The sequence below is a fragment of the Aspergillus luchuensis genome, chromosome 3 (genome assembly GCF_016861625.1).
Source record: "Aspergillus luchuensis IFO 4308 DNA, chromosome 3, nearly complete sequence".
NCBI lineage: Eukaryota > Fungi > Ascomycota > Eurotiomycetes > Eurotiales > Aspergillaceae > Aspergillus > Aspergillus luchuensis.
Window position 1 is genome coordinate 3,386,023 of NC_054851.1, and position 21,124 is coordinate 3,407,146.

Below are 21,124 nucleotides of genomic sequence, written 5' to 3' on the forward strand. Positions count from 1 at the left end.
GGCGTTTCAGTTTTGGCTGCGTTGCTTCAGGGATACAGATTGGATCATAGAGGCAGGTACTCAGGTATGAAGCCGCTGGTGAGTGGGGTTTGTTTCTGGGAAACAATATACAGTATCAGTATCTCTTTCTTTGGTCTTATGTTCGATTTGGCTGTGTGTAACTGGCGTCTCCGAGATTTGTTGGCTGAGACAACGAGTCATATACTCGGAATATGGGTATATAGAGAAAGTAGTGGTCGTAGTACTAGCTCGGTATAGCTGAATTCAATCGTTGAGAGGATCCAGATCCCACCTGGTTTTAGCCTGTTGCTTTCCTTCACATTCTATACTCAAGTTGTATATCTAAGTCCAGCAATACAATAGGTGTTATAGTACATGAGTCCATCTATAGAATCAACACTTAAGATAGACCAATCTATTGTCTTCCTGTTAATGCAGAGTAATCCTTTCAGAATATGACTGATTAACAGAAGAATGAAAAGAAATAGAAGACGAAATATGCAATAAACCCGACTGATGATATACAATGCCAAACCAACAAGCAGGGTATATAGCTTGTAAAACGCGCATGTATATGTGTATAGTAGTATATATGTAAAGCGAAATGATGAGAGACAAGCTCAAATGATAATGTACGTCGAATATGGTATGTTACAGACTCGGGATAAGATGTTGATGGTGCCAGGTAGGTCGCGGGGAATTTGTAGCCAACTGCTAACAGGGATTTTTGGCTTCGTGCGTCTAGACGAGGACGTAAAGCGCACACATCTGTGGTAGGTTAGCAGTGAAGATTTATGCGTGTAGGGTTACTGGTAAACTTACCATTGATAATCCGAAAATCATAGATAGCCAGAAGAAGAGGTTCTATAGGGTATGAGTTAGTACCTGCTTTTCAGGAATCCGGTTGTGAGGGAGATGAGTACGTTAAGTGTTGTCTTTCCTCGGACGTATTTGGACTTCTGTACCGCAACGATGGGTAGCTGGAGCATCATGGCTAAGAATCCGTAGCCGCGGAGCTTCTTGGTGATGCAGCTCATGACCAGCTCGTGGGCAATGGCGCTGACGAGGAAAGTGATGAACATAGCAACTGGCTTAGAGAAATTCGATAGCGAGGGGAAGTATACATGGCGCCGGAGGAAGTGGTGCACGGGGATATTCCATTCGCGGGAGAACTCGAGCCTGTAGCCAGATTAGTTGCCTTCACCTAAATAAGCTGTCTGTATAGGTTTCCACTGACCAGTCGCAGGAATTCCACCAGTCCGAGTAAAAGTGACGATCAGCGAAACAAGTTAGCTCCGCGAAGGCGCCCAAAACATATTCGAAGATCACCAGGAACACAAGAAGGAACGTGACCATGAACGGGAACAAAAGCATGCTGATGGTCTCCGCGAGGATCAGGGCCTTGTCGGCCGCGCTTGACACCCTGTGCAATTGGATGTTGGCTTCTGTCAGGACAGGCAGAATAAACTCTTCGCTTGTCAATGTCAATAGAAAGATGCATCCGAAGATAGCCAGAGTCTTCAAGCCGATTTCGATCCACCGTCTTTCCTTGCTCCGAGGATATTCCAACTCGTAGCAGAGAGTGGGGCAGAACACAAAGTCGACATAATTGACAACGGTAAGATTCTGAGGATAGGTGACATTTCCCATGGGTGAAGTGAGCTCTGTGGCCAGGTCCTCGCGCAGTTCAGCGATCGACTCGGAGCGTGCATGATGGCTCGCACGCCGGGCTACCGAACGTCGACGGGGGGATGCATCTGGATATGGGATTGGCGCTTCCATTGAGACTTTTCCTGGCTTGTCGAGCGACGCTAGTCGACGCTGCGTCTCACTCAGATGACCGTTGTAGAATGCATAGGAGTGCACCTTCATCAGAATGGTTAGAGTATGAAGGGTGAAGAAGACCTGGGCCGTCCAGGTCCAGCGCATCATAAATGGCCAACTACGAGCCTAGTTAGCTGCTTCATCTAGCCGAAGGTAGAGTGAGATGCCAACTTACTTGATCCATAGAATGGCCCAGCCTGCCTCGAAGATGCTTTGCACGACCATGCCACCTCTTCCCCAGCGCATCAAGCTACCGCTTTTCCGTATGAGATGGTGGAGCGGCAGGACCACTGCGCTACTGACCACCATGGCCACGTCACTGAACCCCATGGACCACACATTTTCTGACAACAGGCTCCATACTCTGATCCTCAGGGGATAGCCAGTATCCTTGATATTCCGAAGCATCGTAGTAACGACCATGATAAACAATGCAATCCAAAATAGGGTATAGAAGCCGCGGAAGTCGCGGTACTCGCTCCGCGGGTCAAAATGGGATACTCGAGGAACATAATCGATTGTATAAAATATTCGAGTCCGGGCTCGTGCTTGCTTTCTTGCCGTGGAGATTGAATGCGCGGAGGGGGGAGCATCGTCGGGGACCGGGGTTGAGCGGCCACTAGTAAGGAAAGTTAGCACCAAGCCATTCTAGTAATTCTGTATGCAAGTACTCACCTCGAATCAGCTTTCTCCAAGGGGGAAATTGCCGTCAAATCGTCTAGATTCTTTGACCCCGGAACGGCACGGGGCCGTAGTAAAGGGGAGCCATTAGGTGGTTGAACGGCCGAAGACATGCTGCGGGCAGGGACAAAAGCAATAGGAGAAATTCGTCGGTTCACATGGATCCAAGGAACCGGAGAGCCAGCACCCCAATAGTTATATAGATAGACGAAATCTGACACATGCAGAAAGCTGACACAGACAGGAAGGGGGGTGAGTGCTGGACGGTTTGAGGTGGATCCTATAGCAAAAGACGGAGTATGACCGCGGGCTGGTAAGGCTGGCTCGTGCAGCGGCCGATCAGCAGAAACGAATACGAAACTGCGCGCAGACAAGGAGACGTAGGGCGGAAGTCTTTTGCGATCGACGGTATCAGGTGTACAGTCTTAATGCAGGGAGTAAGACGAATGATACCTCATGAACAAGACTTGGAGCGTGGTACAGTAAGAAAATGAAAGCCAATGGCGGCTGCAGGGGGCTAGATAAACTACATTGTAGGAGTTCATGAACAGGAAGTCCATCGCGGAATGAAATCATAGTGGAAGCCATTACGGAGTACTTCCAGCCTAATATGGCAAGTCCGTTGCCTCCTTCACCGCCTTCTGCCTTGAAAGGAAGTTGAATGAGGATAGCCTCGGCAGAATCCCCCGCAAACTGTATGGCTTACAATATAAATACAAACAAACATACTATGACGCAAGTATAGAGCAGCTGCCTCACACGCTTCGAATGTCTCACGTAATTCATAGGCAAGAATGATGACTACGTAGTAGTAGTAGTCATCAGCTACATCTGCCCCTTAAGACAGAAACACCACTAACGCGGTGAGGCGTGCTAAGATTATCTTAGTGTGGTATGAAACAACGGCGGCGGGTGTGGCTGTGAATAGCCAATATGCCGGGATTCTGCATTTTGTAAGTTGGGAGATAGTAATTTGCTACGTTCCTTGTCAGACTTGTAATCCTAGTTCTATTCAGCCGTTATTTTCTTTGAGATTTGCAGACAGACATCACATTGCAAACCAATAAACACCTTGAGTATCCGGAGATATCATGACCTTAACGCCAATCCGCTTCATTCAGTTTTTAAAAGACATCACAAGCTCCACGCCTCATGCCTGTATGGAAGGACAGGGAATGGAAATAGAAAATTAGAACCAAATCTTGATCAGCTCCTCACTGACTGCACTTGGCGTCAAGACACCGCTGTCGGTAATCAAGGCAGAGATCAGATGGGGGGGAGTGAAGTCAACTACATCAGCACTGTCTGCCGTTTTGACGGCCTTGGCAACAGCTGCATCCGTAGACAAAGCTTGCTGTTGCTTCGCCTCGTCGGCAACATCTTCTTCAGTCTTGAAATCGATCACGCGCTGCTCAATCGGCAAATCATACTGGCTGAGCGGGTAGAGACGGACGAACTTGTGGCTCTCCGCCACAACGTAGAAGGGTTTGCCCATAGCCTTAGCAAGAAGACCGATCTGGTAGGTTCCCATGCGCGACACGATTCCACCGTTTTCAACCACACCCTCGGCACCGACAATGACAGTATCGGCCTTGCCCATCGAGTATGCAACAGCCGACTCCGGGATCGTAGCGACAGGAACACCCTTCGCCCGGAGAGCGCGCACAGTCTCCATACCCTCCGGCTCATCGGAATGCGCACCAGTCCCCTTCGCCGATGACAGAACATAGATCACCTTGAACCGCACTGCCGACGGGCCACCCTTCTCATCCGCAGCCTTCTGTAGCAACGAAGCGACAACTCGCGATCCTCCGTTCGTCAAAACTGTGCTTCCATCGCGTACAAAGCCTCGTCCAAACGCCGCGATCTTGTCTCGACTCTCCTTCGCACGTCTAATGAACAACCGTCCGTTTGACAGAAGATGCGCCCTGATCGCGTTGAAATCACCTGCGGGCCCGAGCTGTCCGGGTCTCTGCAGGGTAGTGATCAGATACCGCTGGAAGAGATCGGTTCCAGCGGAGAGACCAATGGGGTTCGGGATTGACTGTTTCAGGTGTGCAGTAGATTTCTCGAGAAGGTCGAGCGTCTCGGATATCGTCGAGGAGGGAGAGTTTGTAAGGAGTAGTACCAGAGCTTCGATAGCTGCAATTGGCATAGTCAAGTCTGGGTCGGAGCGGAGCAAGTCATTGTAGGTCGCGACAATGCTGGGAAGAACAAATATTAGCGATCCAAAGGACTAGAACTTCCTGGATGTGAAGTAGGTGACTTACTCGAACGGCTTGGCGGCGGCCGATGAGCCTGATGTGGGAGCTGCCATGATGTTCGAAGAACGCCGAGAAGCTATAATACTCCGAGAAGTTGAGAGCCGTGAGCTGGAAAACCTCGCGTTCACAGCAAGAAAGCACTCTCTAACACTGGTTCACTGTCCACAGGTAATTCCGCTGTGGCCGCCGCAAAGAGTCATCGAAAAAGGGAAGCGTGGAGTAAGTTTGCATTGTTTGTCTGTGATGCCCCTCTCCCACCGCGCTAATCCGCTTCTGGTTGCCATGCGAGTCCTGCGCAGTAAACAATCATCATAACATCCATCGAGCGGGCACCAATCTCGCCACCACTCTGCCTTGGCCGTGTTCGAGTGATTTCTGTAGCTCATCATCCTAGCTTGGACTGCGAAAAACCATGGCGTACGGCAGCCGAATGAGCCAGCAATTCCATGGCTCCCAGCAACACCACAATAGAGGTCGCAAAAAGGAGGATGATAATGATGCTCTCATGCGCCTGGTCAGTTCACAGTCGAACAAGGCATCTTCGCTTACAATATCTAACACTGCTAGCAGCCGGACAAGGAAATCGCAGGATGCATTAATGACATCGGCATCCCTTTCACCGCCGCCGACTTGATCAAGCCAAACCCGCAACAGATTCAAATGGTCTTTGAATGGTTTGCTGAGCTCCTCATGAATATGACACGCGAAACCGTAGAGCCAGCGATGCGAGCTGCGGCGGATGATATCTGCGGCGACTACCCCGACATCGTACCTACCGACACGCGCAACCTCATGGGGTTCTTTACCAGCTTACGGCGGTTGATGATGGAAGTGCGTATGAACCCGCTTTATACTAAACCAGACGAGCTCAGTTGGATCTAACATGGCATACGGCGATATAGTGCGGTGTCAATGATTTTATGTTTACCGATCTTACCAAGCCTACTCATGATCGTCTCGTCAAGATATTCTCCTACCTCATCAACTTTGTTAGATTCCGCGAATCTCAAACGCCCGTTATTGATGAGCACTTCAACAAGGGCGAGAAGATCAAATCGCGCATTGACACCCTGTACACGGAGAACCAAGAGATGGAGCAGCGCCTCGAAGAAATGCGCCGGACTATGAAGGCCAACGAGGCACAAGTCAAGGACAAGGTACGACGTAACGACGAGTTGAAAGCGCGACTACTCGAACTGCGGCGCAACCAAGAGCGAGTGGCCGAGATGCTAGAAAGAGCCAAGGCGGATAAGGCAAGACGGCAAGCGCAACTCGAGGAGAAGACAGAAAGGGTCGTTCGTACGCGGCAAGAAGTCGAGAAACTGCGTCCTTATGTAATGGAGAGCCCCATCTCTCTCCAGGCCTCGCTGAGTGATTTGTCGGAGAATCTCCTTCGTGAGAAAGCGCAAATCGATGCGATGGAGAAACGAGCGAGAGCTCTGCAAACATCATCAGACACGTTTACGGTTGTTAGTAACGACGTGCAGGCCTGCGTGCGCCTTCTCGAAGATATATCCGTGGAACTGCAAAAGGAAGATGATGAAGAGTCAAGAGCCTCTAGAAATAGAGAAGCCATTTCTGAGCGAGGGAACAATGTTAGAGAGGTGGAGCAGACTGAGAAGTTGCTGCAGCGGCAGCTGGCACGATGGAATGAGAGGATCGAGGCTCTGCGAAAGAATGCTCAAGAAAAGGCCGAAATCGCGCAGGCGCGTATGGAGGAACTCCGGGAGGTCCAGAAACAACTCCGGGAGGAGAGAGCTGAAAAGCAGCGCGACATGGAGCGGAGGAGAATCCGGATAGAACAAACTGAGAAGAAGGTAAATGTCTCTTGTTGCTTTCAGCCTTACACGCTTTACTAATTCTTCCACAGATGGCCGATCTCAAGGAGAACATTGAAAGCGAAATACAAAGCGCTCACGATGAATACCTGAAGTTGGAGTCACATATCAAACTCTATATCACGGACATGGAGAAATGCCTATAAGTTTGGGAATTCATTACGGTGTCAAATCGGGAGTTTAGGGCTGGTTCAAGGATACCCGGTTGTTTAGGGGGTTTACATTGTCTTATAGTACATATCTTGCTCTATTACTGTCATTCAAATCGTCAGACGTCTATGATTGTAGTGTCTGTAATCGAAGCCTCATTATCATTAAACTCAAACCACCGCTGCACGACCCTTTTAACTGGTACCCCACCCCCTCGATACGACGTACGTTCCTCTCCAACCCGCACAGAGCTGTTCAACAGCGGCACCTGCGTATGCCATGACACCTCCCCCATCCCATTCCCACCCCCACTCCCCATAGAATCACCAACATCTCTACATTCACACAGCACAAGATCCATCCCCCCTCGATCCGCCACCTCCACCACCGCCGCAAACGTCCTCGACAACCCCTGAGCAGAGAACTCCGAAGTAGGAACATGTAAAGCCAACGGGTTCAGAATAGCCATCAGAGGTAGTGACGGTGGTGGTGGTTGTTTCGTCTGCCTTTCCTTCTCCTCGGCAGTAGTAGTCAACAACTCTCGTTGCAACCCTACTCCATCTTCCGGCGATCGTATCACAGACAAATACGCTCGAAGATGTTCCAGCGTATGGCAGTACACTAACTTAATGCTGCTTGATTTGGACAGCACCCCGATGGTGTTTTTGGTAAGTATGTGATTATGTTGATGATGATGTTCTTCACTTCCGGAGCTTGAGGCCAGTAGTAACTGCTCTAGGAATTGTTCCTTTGTTGAGCATATGAGTAGGATTGTGGTGGGGGCGTCTTGGGTGATGATGTGGTGGAGGAAATCTGTTATGCGGTCGCTGGTGGTGTAGATTTGTCGGGTTGGGGAGGTGAGGGTCATGATAGTTTGATAGAAGGTGGATGGATAGATGGATGGATGGATGAGTTGTGGAGTGCATTAGCGTTGAGTTATCTACTTATGACTACTACTTACTTAGTGGTTGGGCTAGGATTTTTGGAGAGGGTGGTTGAACCGTTTGATTTGGCACTTCTGATTGGTGCTTTCAATTGCTACCGCAGCATCTACTTAAGTATAGAAGAGGAAGGCTCGTTTAGATCTATACAACGTGACCCAATTATTATCAAGTTTATATGGATTGAATAATGCAGCTCAGTCAGCTGCAATGAATTGAACGGATACCTACTTAGCTGAACTATGTTCAGTTAATGCCGAGAGCCATGATAATATGTCAGACAACAATCACACGCCAGCTACTAGTAGGTTTGATTGGAACCTTTCCTTACTCTACCTAGTACGGCTAGTGACTATCAGCGCTTACCTGCTCCGTCTATGATCATACACTAGTTCTGTTCATGTTATGTTGTCTTCTAGGCATTGAAGACAAGCAGATGGTGTGTCTTATCAGCAGAAAGCAGAATGAGGCGTGGGAAAGTACTAGATTCGCTTCGAATCAAGAAAGGTCAAAGCAACTGGTAACCGGAAGATACTATAGTAGAGGTCTCCACACTTGATTTAAGATTCCATGATAACTGGCGGCCATCTACAGGGATATCTAGATAGCCTAATGCACGCCAAGCTGGGGTACGCAATTTCTATGATAGTCCAATAGTTACACTAAGTGCAACGATGGTATGACTCAACCAGAGTGATAGACAACTAGATCCCTGTCAATTACTTTGCCAATGTCTTCTTATATATGGGGCTGATCTAAACATATTTCAATGGGCCTTCTTAGATCACTACCTATGGATCTAGTAGTATGCCATTCAATCGAAGACAAACTGTGGCATCGCTCCTCTTCATTCTGTTCCGTATTATACTCTTTTCAAGCCCTCCTGCTGGTGACGAGCAAAGATATGCATTCCGAGAAGGGCGGTGACTCAAGCTACACGATGACGGCGGCTGTGCTTGACCACGACGCCATTCATCCTTCTACTGACTGTCCAGAGACGGTGCTATCCAAGAATGGCACATCCGATGACAATCTAGCCGACCCCGAACAGACTCAATCATCAGCACCCATAGAGGTCGACGGTGGTTATGGCTGGATCTGTGTGCTGTGCGTCTTTCTGGTCAATGCTCATACATGGGGAATCAACAGTGTAAGGCCTCACTCATGGTCTTCTAGACAAGGCTATATTTGTTAACTCTTGTCGCAAATAGGCCTATGGTGTCTTTCTGGCCCACTATCTGGACACAAATACATTCCCAGGAGCATCAGACCTCGACTATGCCTTTGTCGGAGGCCTCTCCCTCAGTATGGCTCAATTCATCGCGCCAGTCGCAACAATCACGACCCGAATGTGGGGTACAAGAGTTACCTTGATGATTGGGATCACATTGCAGACTGCGGCATTGTTGGGAGCGTCATGGGCGGGCCAGGTTTGGCAATTGTTCCTCAGTCAGGCTCTGTGCTTTGGATTTGGCATGGGCATGCAATTCAGTGCTACTGTTGGCATCATTCCTCAGTGGTTCACCCGCCGTCGGTCCCTTGCCAATGGTATTGCAACGGCTGGATCGGGGATCGGGGGCCTTATCTATTCATTGGCTACAGGTGCCATGATTCAGAGATGGGGCATTGGCTGGGCTTTCCGCATCCTGGCGATCGTCTCCGCTGCTGCGTGCGGCTTCTCTGCTATCATTGTAAGGGATCGAAACAAGGCCATTGGAGCTGTTCAAATCGCCTTCCATACAGAGCTTTTAAGAAGACCAGAATTCCTGCTCACTTTGGCCTGGGGTTGCTTTAGCGTGTTGGGCTACGTGGCCCTTCTGTTCTCCATTCCCGACTATGCAACCACCGTAGGCCTTACCGCATCTCAAGGCTCAATTGTTGGTGCCATGTTCAATCTTGGAGGAGGCCTTGGGCGACCTGTTATAGGGTACGTCAGCGACAGCTTTGGACGGCTGAACACCGCTCTCGCTTGTACCTTTTTGGCCGGCCTGTTTTCTCTCGTCATCTGGGTCTTTGCCAAAGATTTCGGAGTCCTCATCTTCTATGCCTTGATTAGCGGTCCTTTTGCTGCGACCTTCACGACTACTGTAGCTCCAGTTGGCGCGGAGGTTGTGGGATTACAACTCTTGCCATCTGCATTGTCGATCTTCTGGCTTTCAGTCGTCATCCCGAGCACATTTGCTGAACCGATCGCTCTTTGGCTACGCAGCGACAACGGAACTAACTTCCTGCATGCCCAGATATTTGTTGGCTTCATGTTTATGGCAGCATGCATTTGCCTCGGACTTGTGCGAGCATGGAAGGTATCAGCGCTTTCCAGCTCTGATGCTGACGGCGATCCTCTCGGGCAGGAAACCCAGATCAAAGACGATGATGCTGTGCCACGAGAGTCCGTTGTGGGAACGGCGAGCAGCGTGCCTAGAATCACAAGTAAAGTGAAGATTGTAAAGGGATTATTCACGATGGCGAGGGTTTGAATGATGTAGACTAAGATGTCTGGGATAAAGGGGTCATCCTACTCTACCGTTCTATGGATAGGAGCCAATTAGCCAACTTCGTGGCTTCAGGCCATGACCCATCACCTGGTGTTGATGTATGAGCAAGTTTTGCTGGACTTCGCTGATCACGTCATCTCTATCCAGCATATTGCTTTCTTCATATCAAAACACGGCGTAAAAGCAACAAATGGAGTTGTCATGCTCTAAAGCGACTTCTCAGTCACACAGACATGACGCCGTAAGTCATGAGCCTCTCCCACCAAAAGCCGTCGAGACATCTGGTTGTTTACTGCAGATATCATAATAGTAGATTCCATGTAGAAATTAGATAGATAGCATTGATACGAATGATAAATTAGGGGGTTGAAGAATAATAGGTTCTCCTAATCTCCTGCTTTGGTGAGGGTTACCGAGATAGCAAGTGGGATTAGCGGATGATGGAAAGTAGCCGTAGTTAAGCACGTTACCCAATCGTCATGTCAGCTGCCCGCCCGCCGCCGCGGAACTCCCAACTTCCTCCAGCTCCCCTCTATTAGGGACATCCCCCTCCCCAGGTCTGATCTGTTATTGCGCCTATGCGAAGGACCTCGGGGCCAAGATGGAGACCATTTCCAGAATTTCCACGATGCTGGAAACAGGTAATGTCACCGCGGACAGTTGCTCGCCAATTGTCCTCCGCATTTGGACAAATCAACTAACTGGTCGTGCGAGCAGCTCGTGAGCTCACCCTCGAAGCAGCCCAATCAGCAGCCCTGAGTAAGGGGTCTAGCACGGGTTTATCGTCTCGGAATTTGGCTACTGCTCACATAAAAAAGCTTCTGGATAGTCGGAATGACCGGGAGGTCCTGGATGGCATGCGCCGGGTGATTACGGTAAGGCCTCGAGATGCCTAAATGCAAGAATCCATTGTCTAACGCTCTTTTGTTCTTGCGCCATATAGTTGATGTATCGATCCGAACCCTCCCTTCCTTTCTTCTCGGCTGTGGTCAAAAATGTCGCTAGTTCGAATCTTGAGGTTAAGAAGTTGGTCTACATCTATTTGGTCCATCATGCGGAGGCGGAACCGGACCTTGCGCTCCTATCTATCAATGCCATCCAGAAGTCGCTTACCGATCAGAACCCCCACTCACGGGCTATGGCGCTTCGTACAATGTCCGGAATCAGAGTGCCAGTCATCAGTCAGATTGTGTCCCTTGCTATCAAAAGAGGCTGCGGCGACATGAGCCCACATGTTCGCAAAGCCGCAGCACTGGCAATTCCAAAGTGTTATCGCCTGGACCCGAGTACACTCCCTCAGCTGATTGGGTATCTTGCTACTTTGCTCGGTGATAGCCAGTACTTTGTCCTCGGGCCTGCTGTCGCCGCTTTCCTAGATGTTTGTCCGGACAGAATCGATCTCATCCATAAGCATTACCGAAGCCTTGTCAAGAAGCTCGTCGACATGGACGAATGGAGCCAACTCTCAACCCTGCGTCTTCTGACCTTTTACGCCAGGAAGTGCTTCCCTCGCAAGGTCCAGAAAGGTAAACAGGCAATCCCCGAAGGCTTCTACGAGGACGATAAGGCGCCGGAGAGCAATGGTGATGATAACGAGCATGAAGTGCTTGTGCTGGATCCTGATCTTGAGTTCTTCTTACGTACTTGCAAGCTGTTGCTGCAAAATCGTAACTCCGCTGTGATTGTTGGCGTTGTCCGGTGTTTCCTTTACCTCGGCACTCCAGAGTATCTTGATGCCGCCGTTGGTCCTCTAGTTGCGCTGGTTCGGAGCCCACAGGATACGCAGCACGTTGCGCTATATAACATTGTCGCCGTTGCCCTAAAACACCCCAAGCCGTTTACGAAATACACTACGCACTTCCTGGTCCACGCGGTAGATCCGCCTCATATCTGGCGCCTCAAGCTGGAGGTACTCACTTTACTCTTTCCCCACTGCGGGCTGCACTTGAAGGGCGTGATCCTCAGCGAACTGGAACACTTTTCTCAGAGCTCAGACCCAGACCTAGTACGAGAAAGCGTGCGTGCTATAGGGCGCTGCGCACAGAGTGAACCTCGAAGTGCTGATCATTGTCTCCGCGTCCTTTTGAGCCAAGTTACGAGTCTAGACGACAATCTTGTTTCAGAGTCGTTGACCGTTATTAGACACCTCATTCAGCAGGACCCTCCTTCACACGAGAAGACAGTGATTCAGCTTGTCAAGCATTTGGGATTAACAAAGAATCCCGATGCCAGAGCGACCATTGTTTGGCTGGTCGGAGAATTTGCTGGTGTCGCGCCTGAGAGAAATATTGCGGCCGATATCCTGCGCATTCTGGTACAAGATTTTGCAAATGAATCCGAGGCTGTTAAGCAGCAGATCATCCTCCTGGGTGCTAAGGTATATTTGCATCATCTGTTGCGAAACCCTCCAAAGGAGGTGCCAACACCAGAACCCAAGCCTGAGAAGATCGTCAACGAGTGGACGGAGAACGAAGAGGAGCGGAAAGAGGATTCAGGCGACGAGAAACCACAGAGTGATGAACCTGAAGAAGATAGGATGACGCTGCTCTGGCGGTACCTTCTTCTCCTTGCTCGATATGATCCTTCCTACGATCTCCGCGACCGTGCCCGCCTATACAAGGCTTTGCTCGCTTCTCCTTCTTCTACACAACTGGCTAATCTGCTCCTACTTGCCCCGAAGCCCGTACCACACGCCCCAAGCCCGTCAGAAACACGCAAGGATTTGCTGATTGGCTCCTCGACCCTCGTCGTTGGTCCCGACGCTGGACTGCTTGGCCTGAATGGCTATCAAAGCCTCCCTGAATGGGTTGAGTCCGGACAAGAGCCCGACCCACGCCTCCGAGAGAACGATATTAAACCAAACGTGGTAGAAAAGTCCTCATTGACTGCAGGCGAGCGGCTTGATCGAGCCCTCAAGGAGCATGAAAGTTCCGCTGCAACTTCAGGCAGGCAACGGGATGGTCGCGGAGTAGCGGGTGCCTCCTCAGCGAAGGGGAAGTCACTCGACCAGTGGCTTGATGAGCCCGAGACGGAGACTGAGGAAGAGACAGAAACAGAGGAAGAGGTAACCGACTCTGAATACGAGGAAGTGACGGACGAGGAAACGGACGAAGAGGAGGAAACAGATGAAGAATATGAGACGGATGAAGAAGAGCAGGGGCAGAGTGCAGGACTCTTGAAGCAGTGATACCCAATTGGAGAGATGGGAAGAGCATTTGTACAGATTAGCTGCATAGACCAACTTGATATACTTCCAATTCTAGATGTGACGGCCTGCACTCTGTATTCAAATACTTCACCCTAGTACAGAGAATGGGTGCTGGCAGGAGATCTTTCGCACCTCCAAGGCACCAGATCTCAAAGACATTATGCATAATACAGTATTCTGACAGTTAGTTGCTAGCGAACCCACCGAGACAAGTGATGTATGGGTTATTCACACCTCCAACTTCATCAATGATGCGGACGGAACAGCAGGCGGTGCCACCCGGCAGAATGTGGCCAGGAATCCCTCGGCGGGTTGAATGGGCTTTGTGCCTGTCGATAATCCTGGTTTGCTTCATCCCCATCTGTTAGAAGTACAGATTCTTTCCGAAATATGGATTGAGTGCAGCGCAAGCTCTCCGAAATTTCACTGACACCCCTCCGAACCCGCGTCTAGACCCTGCTCTTCCCTCACCGGTCACAGGTCGCCCCCTGTGAGACGCTCACTCCTGCTCCTGCGTACTGTGTGCCGTTGGCCATGATGCGAGCTACTGCAGGAACCTCTCAAACAAACATATCCCTTCTCGAATCGGAACGTCTAGTATTCACTCTCCGCTTATAATAGCGGTGTTTTCAATCCGTTAATCATTTCTCCTTCCTTTTGGGCACCTATACACGACTTTCGGTGGACTTCTGAGCCTCCATTTTCTATTATTGAGCGCAATCGAACATTGCGCACTGCATGAGTATACAGATATCTTTGAATCTTCTGAGTTGATTAATATATCTACTCCGAAAAATGCCTGGATTACCAGGTAAGCATTTCCCCCCTCTACTCGTCCTGTGCGGCCCCTCACTGTTGGATCAGCTAGTATCGACCTCGACGAGTGCATTGAGAGACTCTACCGGAAAGAGTTGCTGGCAGACTCGGTGATCGAAGCGATATGCGCCAAGGCCAAGGAATTGTTGATGAAAGAGAGCAATGTCGTCCACATTGCGGCTCCGGTCACGGTGGTCGGAGATATCCACGGACAGTTCTTCGACATGATTGAGATATTCAAGATCGGAGGGTTCTGTCCCAATACAAACTACTTGTTTCTTGGTTAGTATTCCGCGTGATATTATAATTGGTGGTTGGCGGGGAAAGAAGGGAAATGGGCAGCAACAAGAAAAGGCGTGCCGATCCCAAGACGGAATTCGGTTTATGTGCGAGCATGAGTGCTGACGGACGTTCTTTTTTCTCACCCAAACAGGCGACTACGTTGATCGAGGCTTGTTCAGCGTGGAGACAATCTCCCTCCTCGTGTGCTTGAAACTGCGATACCCCCAGCGCGTCCATCTTATCCGCGGCAATCACGAGTCGCGTGGTGTAACGCAATCATACGGATTCTACACGGAATGCGCGCGCAAATACGGCAATGCCAACGTCTGGCATTACTTCACGGATATGTTCGACTTCCTGACCCTGAGTGTGGTCATCAATGACCAGATCTTCTGCGTCCACGGCGGCCTATCCCCATCCATCCACTCCATCGACCAAATCAAAATCATCGACCGGTTCCGCGAAATCCCACACGAAGGTCCCATGGCTGATCTAGTTTGGTCGGATCCCGACACCGAACGGGATGAATTCTCCCTGTCGCCACGTGGGGCGGGCTATACGTTCGGTGCGCAGGTCGTCCGCAAATTCCTCGAGGTCAACAGCATGTCGCATATCCTACGGGCTCACCAGCTGTGTCAGGAGGGGTATCAAGTTCTCTACGATGACCGGCTCAGTACGGTCTGGAGTGCACCGAATTACTGTTACCGGTGCGGAAACCTGGCTAGTGTCCTGGAGGTTAGTGATACAGGCGAACGGTATTTCAATATCTTTGACGCCGCGCCGGAAAATGATATCCATCGGGGCGAGCAGCAGGCGCAGCAGAACAAGGATGGCCAGAGTCCGGTGATTGACTACTTTCTGTGATACCCTTCTTATCTTTTTTCCTTCTATTTTCTTTTTTTTTTTTTCTCGATTCTCTTTACTTTTTTCTGCCTGAGGTTGCTTTTTTGCTGTTGTTTTTGCTTCTTTCCCTTTCTTATGTCCTTTTTCCCTTTATTTTCTTGTGTCTTTTTTTTTTCAAACCCACATCCTCTTACACAACATTCATGGATCTTCTTGGGGAGTTTGGTAAATATGACAGGCATTTATAGACAATATCCCATGGTGCGATGTACGACAGCAAGATGCAGTTAGAAATTTTAGAAAAAATTAGTCAGTCACACATACGATTTCTCGGTTCCCAGAGGGGAGAAAGAGAAAAAAGAAAAAGGTCCAGGACAGGATAGGACCGGGCCGGGCCGCTCGCAAAACGGCCCTTAGTATGTATGCATAGTATGCGGTCATCGGTATGTAGTAGATAGGGCGATAACTCTGTAAATCGAGAACATAGCCTGGGAATTTGATATGAGCCCTGCAAGAGTGTGTACTAGTAGACAATGAAGGGTTATAAAATAGAATATTGTATTCCAGGATTCGGACAATAGTAAGATGCAGATAGGTAGGTAGGTCCAACGCTAGTAAAACTGCGCAGAATAGACAGGGATGTAATATGATAAGTTTGCGCTTCTCATGGAGGAGTAAATAGGCAGGTAGTGGATTCATAGTTTCATATGTGAGGTGATAAAGAAAGAAAGGAAGTGTGATGGGAAAAGCCAGAAAGCAGAGCCAGTCCGACTGACTTCTATAAGGAATTTCATTTCATCCTTTCTACCAGTCCTTGGCGATGTCGAAGGACCACTCGAAGTGGAGGTGGGTGTGGTTGTCGTCGTCGACGAACTTGGATACAGTGTTGTAGTGGCCACGGGAGATCATGCCCGAAGGGGCTTCCTCGGCGTTAACTAGGAGTGTGTTAGGTACGGATCCCTTTACTGTGGAGTTGGAGGGGGGGGAGAGCAGTTAATGAGCAGCTTACATTTCTTCTCGTAGAAGGGCTTGTCGGTGGTGCTGGGGGCGTAGCTTCCCTATAAGAGAGTGAGTACACGGCTTACATTCTGCCACGATTGTCGAAATTAGAGCACTTACCAGCATCTCCTCGTCCTTGCTAACTCTGATACCCTTGCGCTTCACTACCTGAAGGTACTTGAGACCGCTCAGAACCTCATGGTGCACCTGGAAGACGACCTTGATGTGGAAGACGGCACCCTCCTTGATTTTGAAGGGCTTGTCCTTGAGGGTGTCGAGCGCATTGGGAGTAGACAGGTCAATCACAACATCGGGGCGTCCTTCCACCTCCAGGGCAAGGGACTTGATGATGCACTTTCTGGGGTCGTTGGGGTCGCCAATGGGAGTTCCAGTGGCCAGACCCAAAGAGGCCTTCCAGCGGTTGAGAGACTCGTCGTTCTTGTCTGTGAATGATTCGAATTAGACAGGAATTAAGGCGGATGGAAGGTTCCAATGAAGAAGATAAAGTTATGCAAGAGACACAATTTCCAATTTCAACGGTGGAGTGTCAGGAATGCTTGCGATGTACGTTTGACGGGACTGGGCAGCAAGCAAGGGGGCGGCGGCGATGTTGGATGCCACGAGGCTACTACCACGGGGGAGTGGGAGGGGTATCGGATTGCCAGGGAGAGGGGCAGGCGAGCGTAGATAGCACATACCAAGGTTCTGGTACTCTTCAATGGTCTTCTTCTCTCCGACCTTGAAACCCTCGGTCTGGGAGGCAACGAGATCTTCTTCGTGATCGGTCATGATTGTTGTTGGTGGGGTATTTGGATATAGGGGGGGAAGATGGGAGGGGATATGCTAATGTTGCTCCTCGCAAATAGGATATACAGACTAGGGAAAAGGTGAGCCTTCGTTAGGAGAGTCTAAGGAACATCGAACATCACGTACCAGACGATAGGAATACAGGAAACTGCTGAGGAGAGAATTGTTTAGGGATGTTTTGGAGTGGAAGCAGTGGACTAAAGTAACAAGTGGGGGGGAAAGAAAGGCGGTGGAGGAGTGGATGGAAGTGGATGGGCCAGACCAGACCTTCTTCCTTCTTCTTGCCTGGTGTCCGCCGAAAGATTAAGGGGAGCCAGAGCAATCCATGGAACAGGCCACGCAATGGGTATTTTTGGAACGGATGATAATTTGGGGATCTTGATCCTCTTTTGACTTCAACGATCCTGACGAGAAATGAGACCATGCTAGGTTGTTATACAAGCACCGAGGGCTACCTCCCTGGAAGGAATGCCGGAGATGAGATGTCATAGAACTGCTACAGTCTGGTATCTACGATCGAGCATTAACTGCACTTGGAGGTGAATTATTCACTCGGCTTTGATTGGTTTGAATGGGATACTATCTTGGAAATACTCATATGATGCTTGATAACTATCCATTTATCTGCGATAATTAAGTCTTTTTATCTGGATGGCTGCCGTGCAATTTATAGTTACATATTTCCTATTCCACACTAATTCCCGGTGATGAAGTTTTGATTCCAAGGCATTGGGTGAGGGATGATGTACTGCATTTTGGTTGAGCCTCTACTACGATTATTATGCTTAAAGATTTGCCTAAGGATACTACTAGTAATAGCTGGACTGAGCTATTCCACTGCTACTCCGTGGTATTACTAGCATACTATGATTTCCAGGCCGTAGTAGTCGGGTTATTTATATCGCCGGCATACTAGTACTACTAACTAATACAAAATGTCTTAGACAAGTTTGGAGTTGGGGTGTTCGCGTCACTACTAAGCACAGTGTTACAAGTTTTAATATCAGCAATTGGAATAGATACTAAGCCGGTGGTTAAGCTGTTTCATGCTTTGCAGACATGGTGGGCGTGTTTCATTCGAATCCAGTGCCCCGAATGCACCAAACCCAAGTTGCCCGAATGTCCGACTCACGGCATATTGCGCATAGGCATTATGCATGGTATATGCGGGTGGCCCAACCCAGTACCTACAAGTCCTGGTATAAATCCAATACCGCCAGATTATTGCCTTGGATTTGAACCAGTAAAGGAAGGTTCTTCTGGTAGAATACGTAGATACTTTACGCGAACCGCAGCCATGGAACCCATTGCAAGGAACCTGAAAACAACAAAAATCGTAATGGATGGGCGTCACGGGGACAACCGGCAGCGGTGAGGCGTCAAGGCAGCGATACCATGATGAGCCAAACACGTCACAACAGATACCGGGGGATGGGCCGGCACCGCAGATACTTGCTGTTTTGGCTTGCCCCACTAACAACTAAAGCTATGATTGGCTCACTGCTGCAGTGGTGTCACAGTAGCGCGGTACTGTGGGGGTTCCCAGACGGTCACAGTTGGTCACGGTGGGATTCAATCGCCCTCCCCAATTTGCTTTCGATTCCCTGATTATTTTCCTTCCCCTACGCATTTCTTTGATCCTGCTTATCGAACCCGCGCCCTGACTTCCATTCCATTATCACCTGGGTCGTCGCGGCTCTCTGCCTGAGCGTCCTTGTCCATCACCCGCTCATCTTAAACCCGCGGTGCTTGTCTCTGTGCGCCCTCTTGTGGTGCCGTGTTTGCGTTCGCGACCTACCTCGCCTGGAGAGCGCCGACAGACGCGCCTGCAACGTGGCCGCCGTTTTGGCGACGCATCTTCTCTCATCACCAACCCTCATCCGATACCCCTCGCTTCTCCATTGACCCTGCTCGCGAGCCTGATCATTCATCATGGTGCGCTCATTGCCGAAGAAAAACAACCCTCTCATCCTTGCGGACGTGGCTCCTGCTTGTAAGTAATGATTCCAGCTAGCGCCCGAGCTCAGACTCGATCGTGGCATGCCGATATCTCCACCAAAGCGTGCGCCAGACTAATCTGTCTCCTTCTACCTCCTGCGACTTCAGACGATGAACTTATTTCGCGCCGTCGTCTGGGAAAGACCAACCTCGCCGTGAAACCCACCCAGGTTGGCACGTCAAATGCGACAAAGCCTGAAAACCTCGGCCCCTTCGAGTATGCACACTTGCGCGCGCCGCTGCCTAGAGACCTCAAGGGCTCCGAGATTTTCCCCTCACACTCTCCTCAACAGCATCCCGAAACCTACTTTTTGATGGTAAGGATGGCCGAGAATGAACAAACGTGATGTCATAGAATGGTTGTTGACCTGTCGCTATAGAGACGTAGCAAAGATGGATTTGTCAGTGCTACCGGAATGTTCAAGATTGCCTTCCCTTGGGCAAAGCTCGATGAAGAACGGTCTGAGCGGGAGTACCTGAAGACTCGGACAGAGACTAGCGAAGACGAGATCGCCGGCAATGTTTGGATCTCGCCTCTGCTTGGTAAGTATCACAATTCAGCAGATATGAACATTATTCTGATTACTTTCAGCCCTCGAGCTAGCAAAGGAGTATCAAATGTACGACTGGGTTAGAGCCCTTCTCGATCCTACCGACATCGTTCAAAGCCCCTCGTCCGCGAAGAAGCAAATTACCCCGCCACCTCGGTTTGATTTGCCGCCGATCGAAGCCCCGGCCATTCTCACTGCACCACGCCTCCGTAGGGGACGGTCTGCTTCTCCAAGCAAGAAGTCGACCTCCCCGCGTAAGCCCCGCCAGACTCGCGCCATGAAAGAGGCCAACGCTGCGGCGACTAGTGCTGCCAACGCCAACCTTCAGTCTTCTTTGGAGTTGACGGCTTCCACCGTGGAGTCGGAATCGGTCACCGGCACCGTTCATCAGAGCGTTGAAGTGGATGGCGACGAGAAGCCCGCTCCTACCCCGAAGAAACCGGCATCCGCATCCAAGGCGAAGAGGACGGCTGCTCGTGCGGAAGAGCCCGAGGAGAAGGAGGACCAGGAACGTGAGAAGGTCAAGGTCGATGTTGAGACCAACGCGGAGACTGTTGACGAGGCCAAAACCTCCCAGACCACCGTTTCCGTTGAGATGCCTATCAGCCTTCCTGAGGCACCGTCTGCCGCCGATACCGAGCAGATGATCACCAAGGCGAAAGAAATGGTAGAAGAGGCGGTCAAGCTTCAGACCGAGACGGCAGAGCCCTCGTCGGCCAAGGCAGCCCAGAAGCGCAAGACGGAAGTGCTCAGCGACGATGACGAGGAAGAAGATGAGGAAGCCAAGACCCTCCGTGTGAAGAGGGCCAAGGTTCTGGAGGAAAAGCTCAAGCAGGAGCGCGTGCGGAACCGTGCTCTTGTTGGCGTTACGGCTGCCTTTGCGCTTGCGTAAGTCTTGCATGGCGCCAGATCTTTCAAGTATATTTGCTAACCTGCTTTACAGCGCCTCTATTCCGTATTTCTTCTAAACACCCTAGCCCATCTGGAAGCAAAATTGTCGTGATTATGCGCCGTGTCGGCTTGCCCACGTCCAGCTCGAGTCTGGACAGATTCGCCATCGATTCCACCCCCTAGGAAAATCTCCCCCTTATTCCCCAACTGCTATGGTTTTGAACGATGCTTAATGGAGAAGCAGCCGAAGCTGTGCCTTATCCGTTCACAATTTGCCCCTACTCTGGAATTCATCCGAGTTCAGGCTTTGGCCAATCCACCCGAGCGCATCACGATCCCTAAGTCCCAATTGAAGTGATTCTTGATGTATCGTATTGGCCGCGAATATTTCTTTACTAATGATGCCGTCTGGGTGCGAGTGATGTGGTTCGCACGGGGGATTGGCCGGTGAGGTCCTGGCGATCGAGGAAAGCCTTGGGTTCGTTTCGTTCATTATCTATGCCGTTTCTTATTATCTCCTGGATACCTGATATACG

General features: G+C 50.1%; 8 protein-coding genes across 8 annotated transcripts; 5 read left to right on the forward strand and 3 right to left on the reverse strand.

Moving 5' to 3' along the window:
* Window positions 1–741: 741 nt before the first annotated feature.
* AKAW2_31133A (putative sterol o-acyltransferase (APE2)) lies at window positions 742–2,618 on the reverse strand (the record flags this gene model as incomplete). Its single annotated transcript, XM_041687724.1, has 6 exons — window positions 742–768; window positions 823–864; window positions 924–1,179; window positions 1,238–1,942; window positions 2,000–2,443; window positions 2,500–2,618. 6 exons carry the CDS (start codon window positions 2,616–2,618, stop codon window positions 742–744), a joined length of 1,593 nt encoding a protein of 530 aa, XP_041541580.1.
* Window positions 2,619–3,694: 1,076 nt separating this feature from the next.
* Window positions 3,695–4,822, reverse strand: GCN3 (translation initiation factor eIF2B subunit alpha; the record flags this gene model as incomplete). Its single annotated transcript, XM_041687725.1, has 2 exons — window positions 3,695–4,709; window positions 4,776–4,822. The coding sequence occupies 2 exons, from the start codon at window positions 4,820–4,822 to the stop codon at window positions 3,695–3,697; spliced, it is 1,062 nt and encodes a 353-aa protein (XP_041541581.1).
* A 359-nt stretch (window positions 4,823–5,181) lies between these two features.
* Window positions 5,182–6,753, forward strand: nuf2 (kinetochore-associated Ndc80 complex subunit NUF2; the record flags this gene model as incomplete). The annotated part of the gene is made up of 4 exons (XM_041687726.1): window positions 5,182–5,283; window positions 5,340–5,600; window positions 5,672–6,586; window positions 6,640–6,753. 4 exons carry the CDS (start codon window positions 5,182–5,184, stop codon window positions 6,751–6,753), a joined length of 1,392 nt encoding a protein of 463 aa, XP_041541582.1.
* A 1,849-nt stretch (window positions 6,754–8,602) lies between these two features.
* On the forward strand, window positions 8,603–10,175 carry AKAW2_31136S (MCT family MFS transporter; the record flags this gene model as incomplete). Its single annotated transcript, XM_041687727.1, has 2 exons — window positions 8,603–8,848; window positions 8,910–10,175. 2 exons carry the CDS (start codon window positions 8,603–8,605, stop codon window positions 10,173–10,175), a joined length of 1,512 nt encoding a protein of 503 aa, XP_041541583.1.
* A 619-nt stretch (window positions 10,176–10,794) lies between these two features.
* APL6 (AP-3 complex subunit beta) lies at window positions 10,795–13,380 on the forward strand (the record flags this gene model as incomplete). The annotated part of the gene is made up of 3 exons (XM_041687728.1): window positions 10,795–10,834; window positions 10,911–11,068; window positions 11,137–13,380. The coding sequence occupies 3 exons, from the start codon at window positions 10,795–10,797 to the stop codon at window positions 13,378–13,380; spliced, it is 2,442 nt and encodes an 813-aa protein (XP_041541584.1).
* Window positions 13,381–14,196: 816 nt separating this feature from the next.
* Window positions 14,197–15,363, forward strand: PPG1 (serine/threonine-protein phosphatase; the record flags this gene model as incomplete). The annotated part of the gene is made up of 3 exons (XM_041687729.1): window positions 14,197–14,212; window positions 14,266–14,499; window positions 14,651–15,363. 3 exons carry the CDS (start codon window positions 14,197–14,199, stop codon window positions 15,361–15,363), a joined length of 963 nt encoding a protein of 320 aa, XP_041541585.1.
* Window positions 15,364–16,146: 783 nt separating this feature from the next.
* Window positions 16,147–17,130, reverse strand: AKAW2_31139A (rho GDP-dissociation inhibitor; the record flags this gene model as incomplete). The annotated part of the gene is made up of 4 exons (XM_041687730.1): window positions 16,147–16,277; window positions 16,352–16,400; window positions 16,462–16,784; window positions 17,040–17,130. 4 exons carry the CDS (start codon window positions 17,128–17,130, stop codon window positions 16,147–16,149), a joined length of 594 nt encoding a protein of 197 aa, XP_041541586.1.
* A 1,950-nt stretch (window positions 17,131–19,080) lies between these two features.
* On the forward strand, window positions 19,081–20,665 carry AKAW2_31140S (KilA-N domain-containing protein; the record flags this gene model as incomplete). Its single annotated transcript, XM_041687731.1, has 5 exons — window positions 19,081–19,141; window positions 19,255–19,463; window positions 19,527–19,689; window positions 19,739–20,585; window positions 20,641–20,665. The coding sequence occupies 5 exons, from the start codon at window positions 19,081–19,083 to the stop codon at window positions 20,663–20,665; spliced, it is 1,305 nt and encodes a 434-aa protein (XP_041541587.1).
* Between the last annotated feature and the right edge of the window lie 459 nt (window positions 20,666–21,124).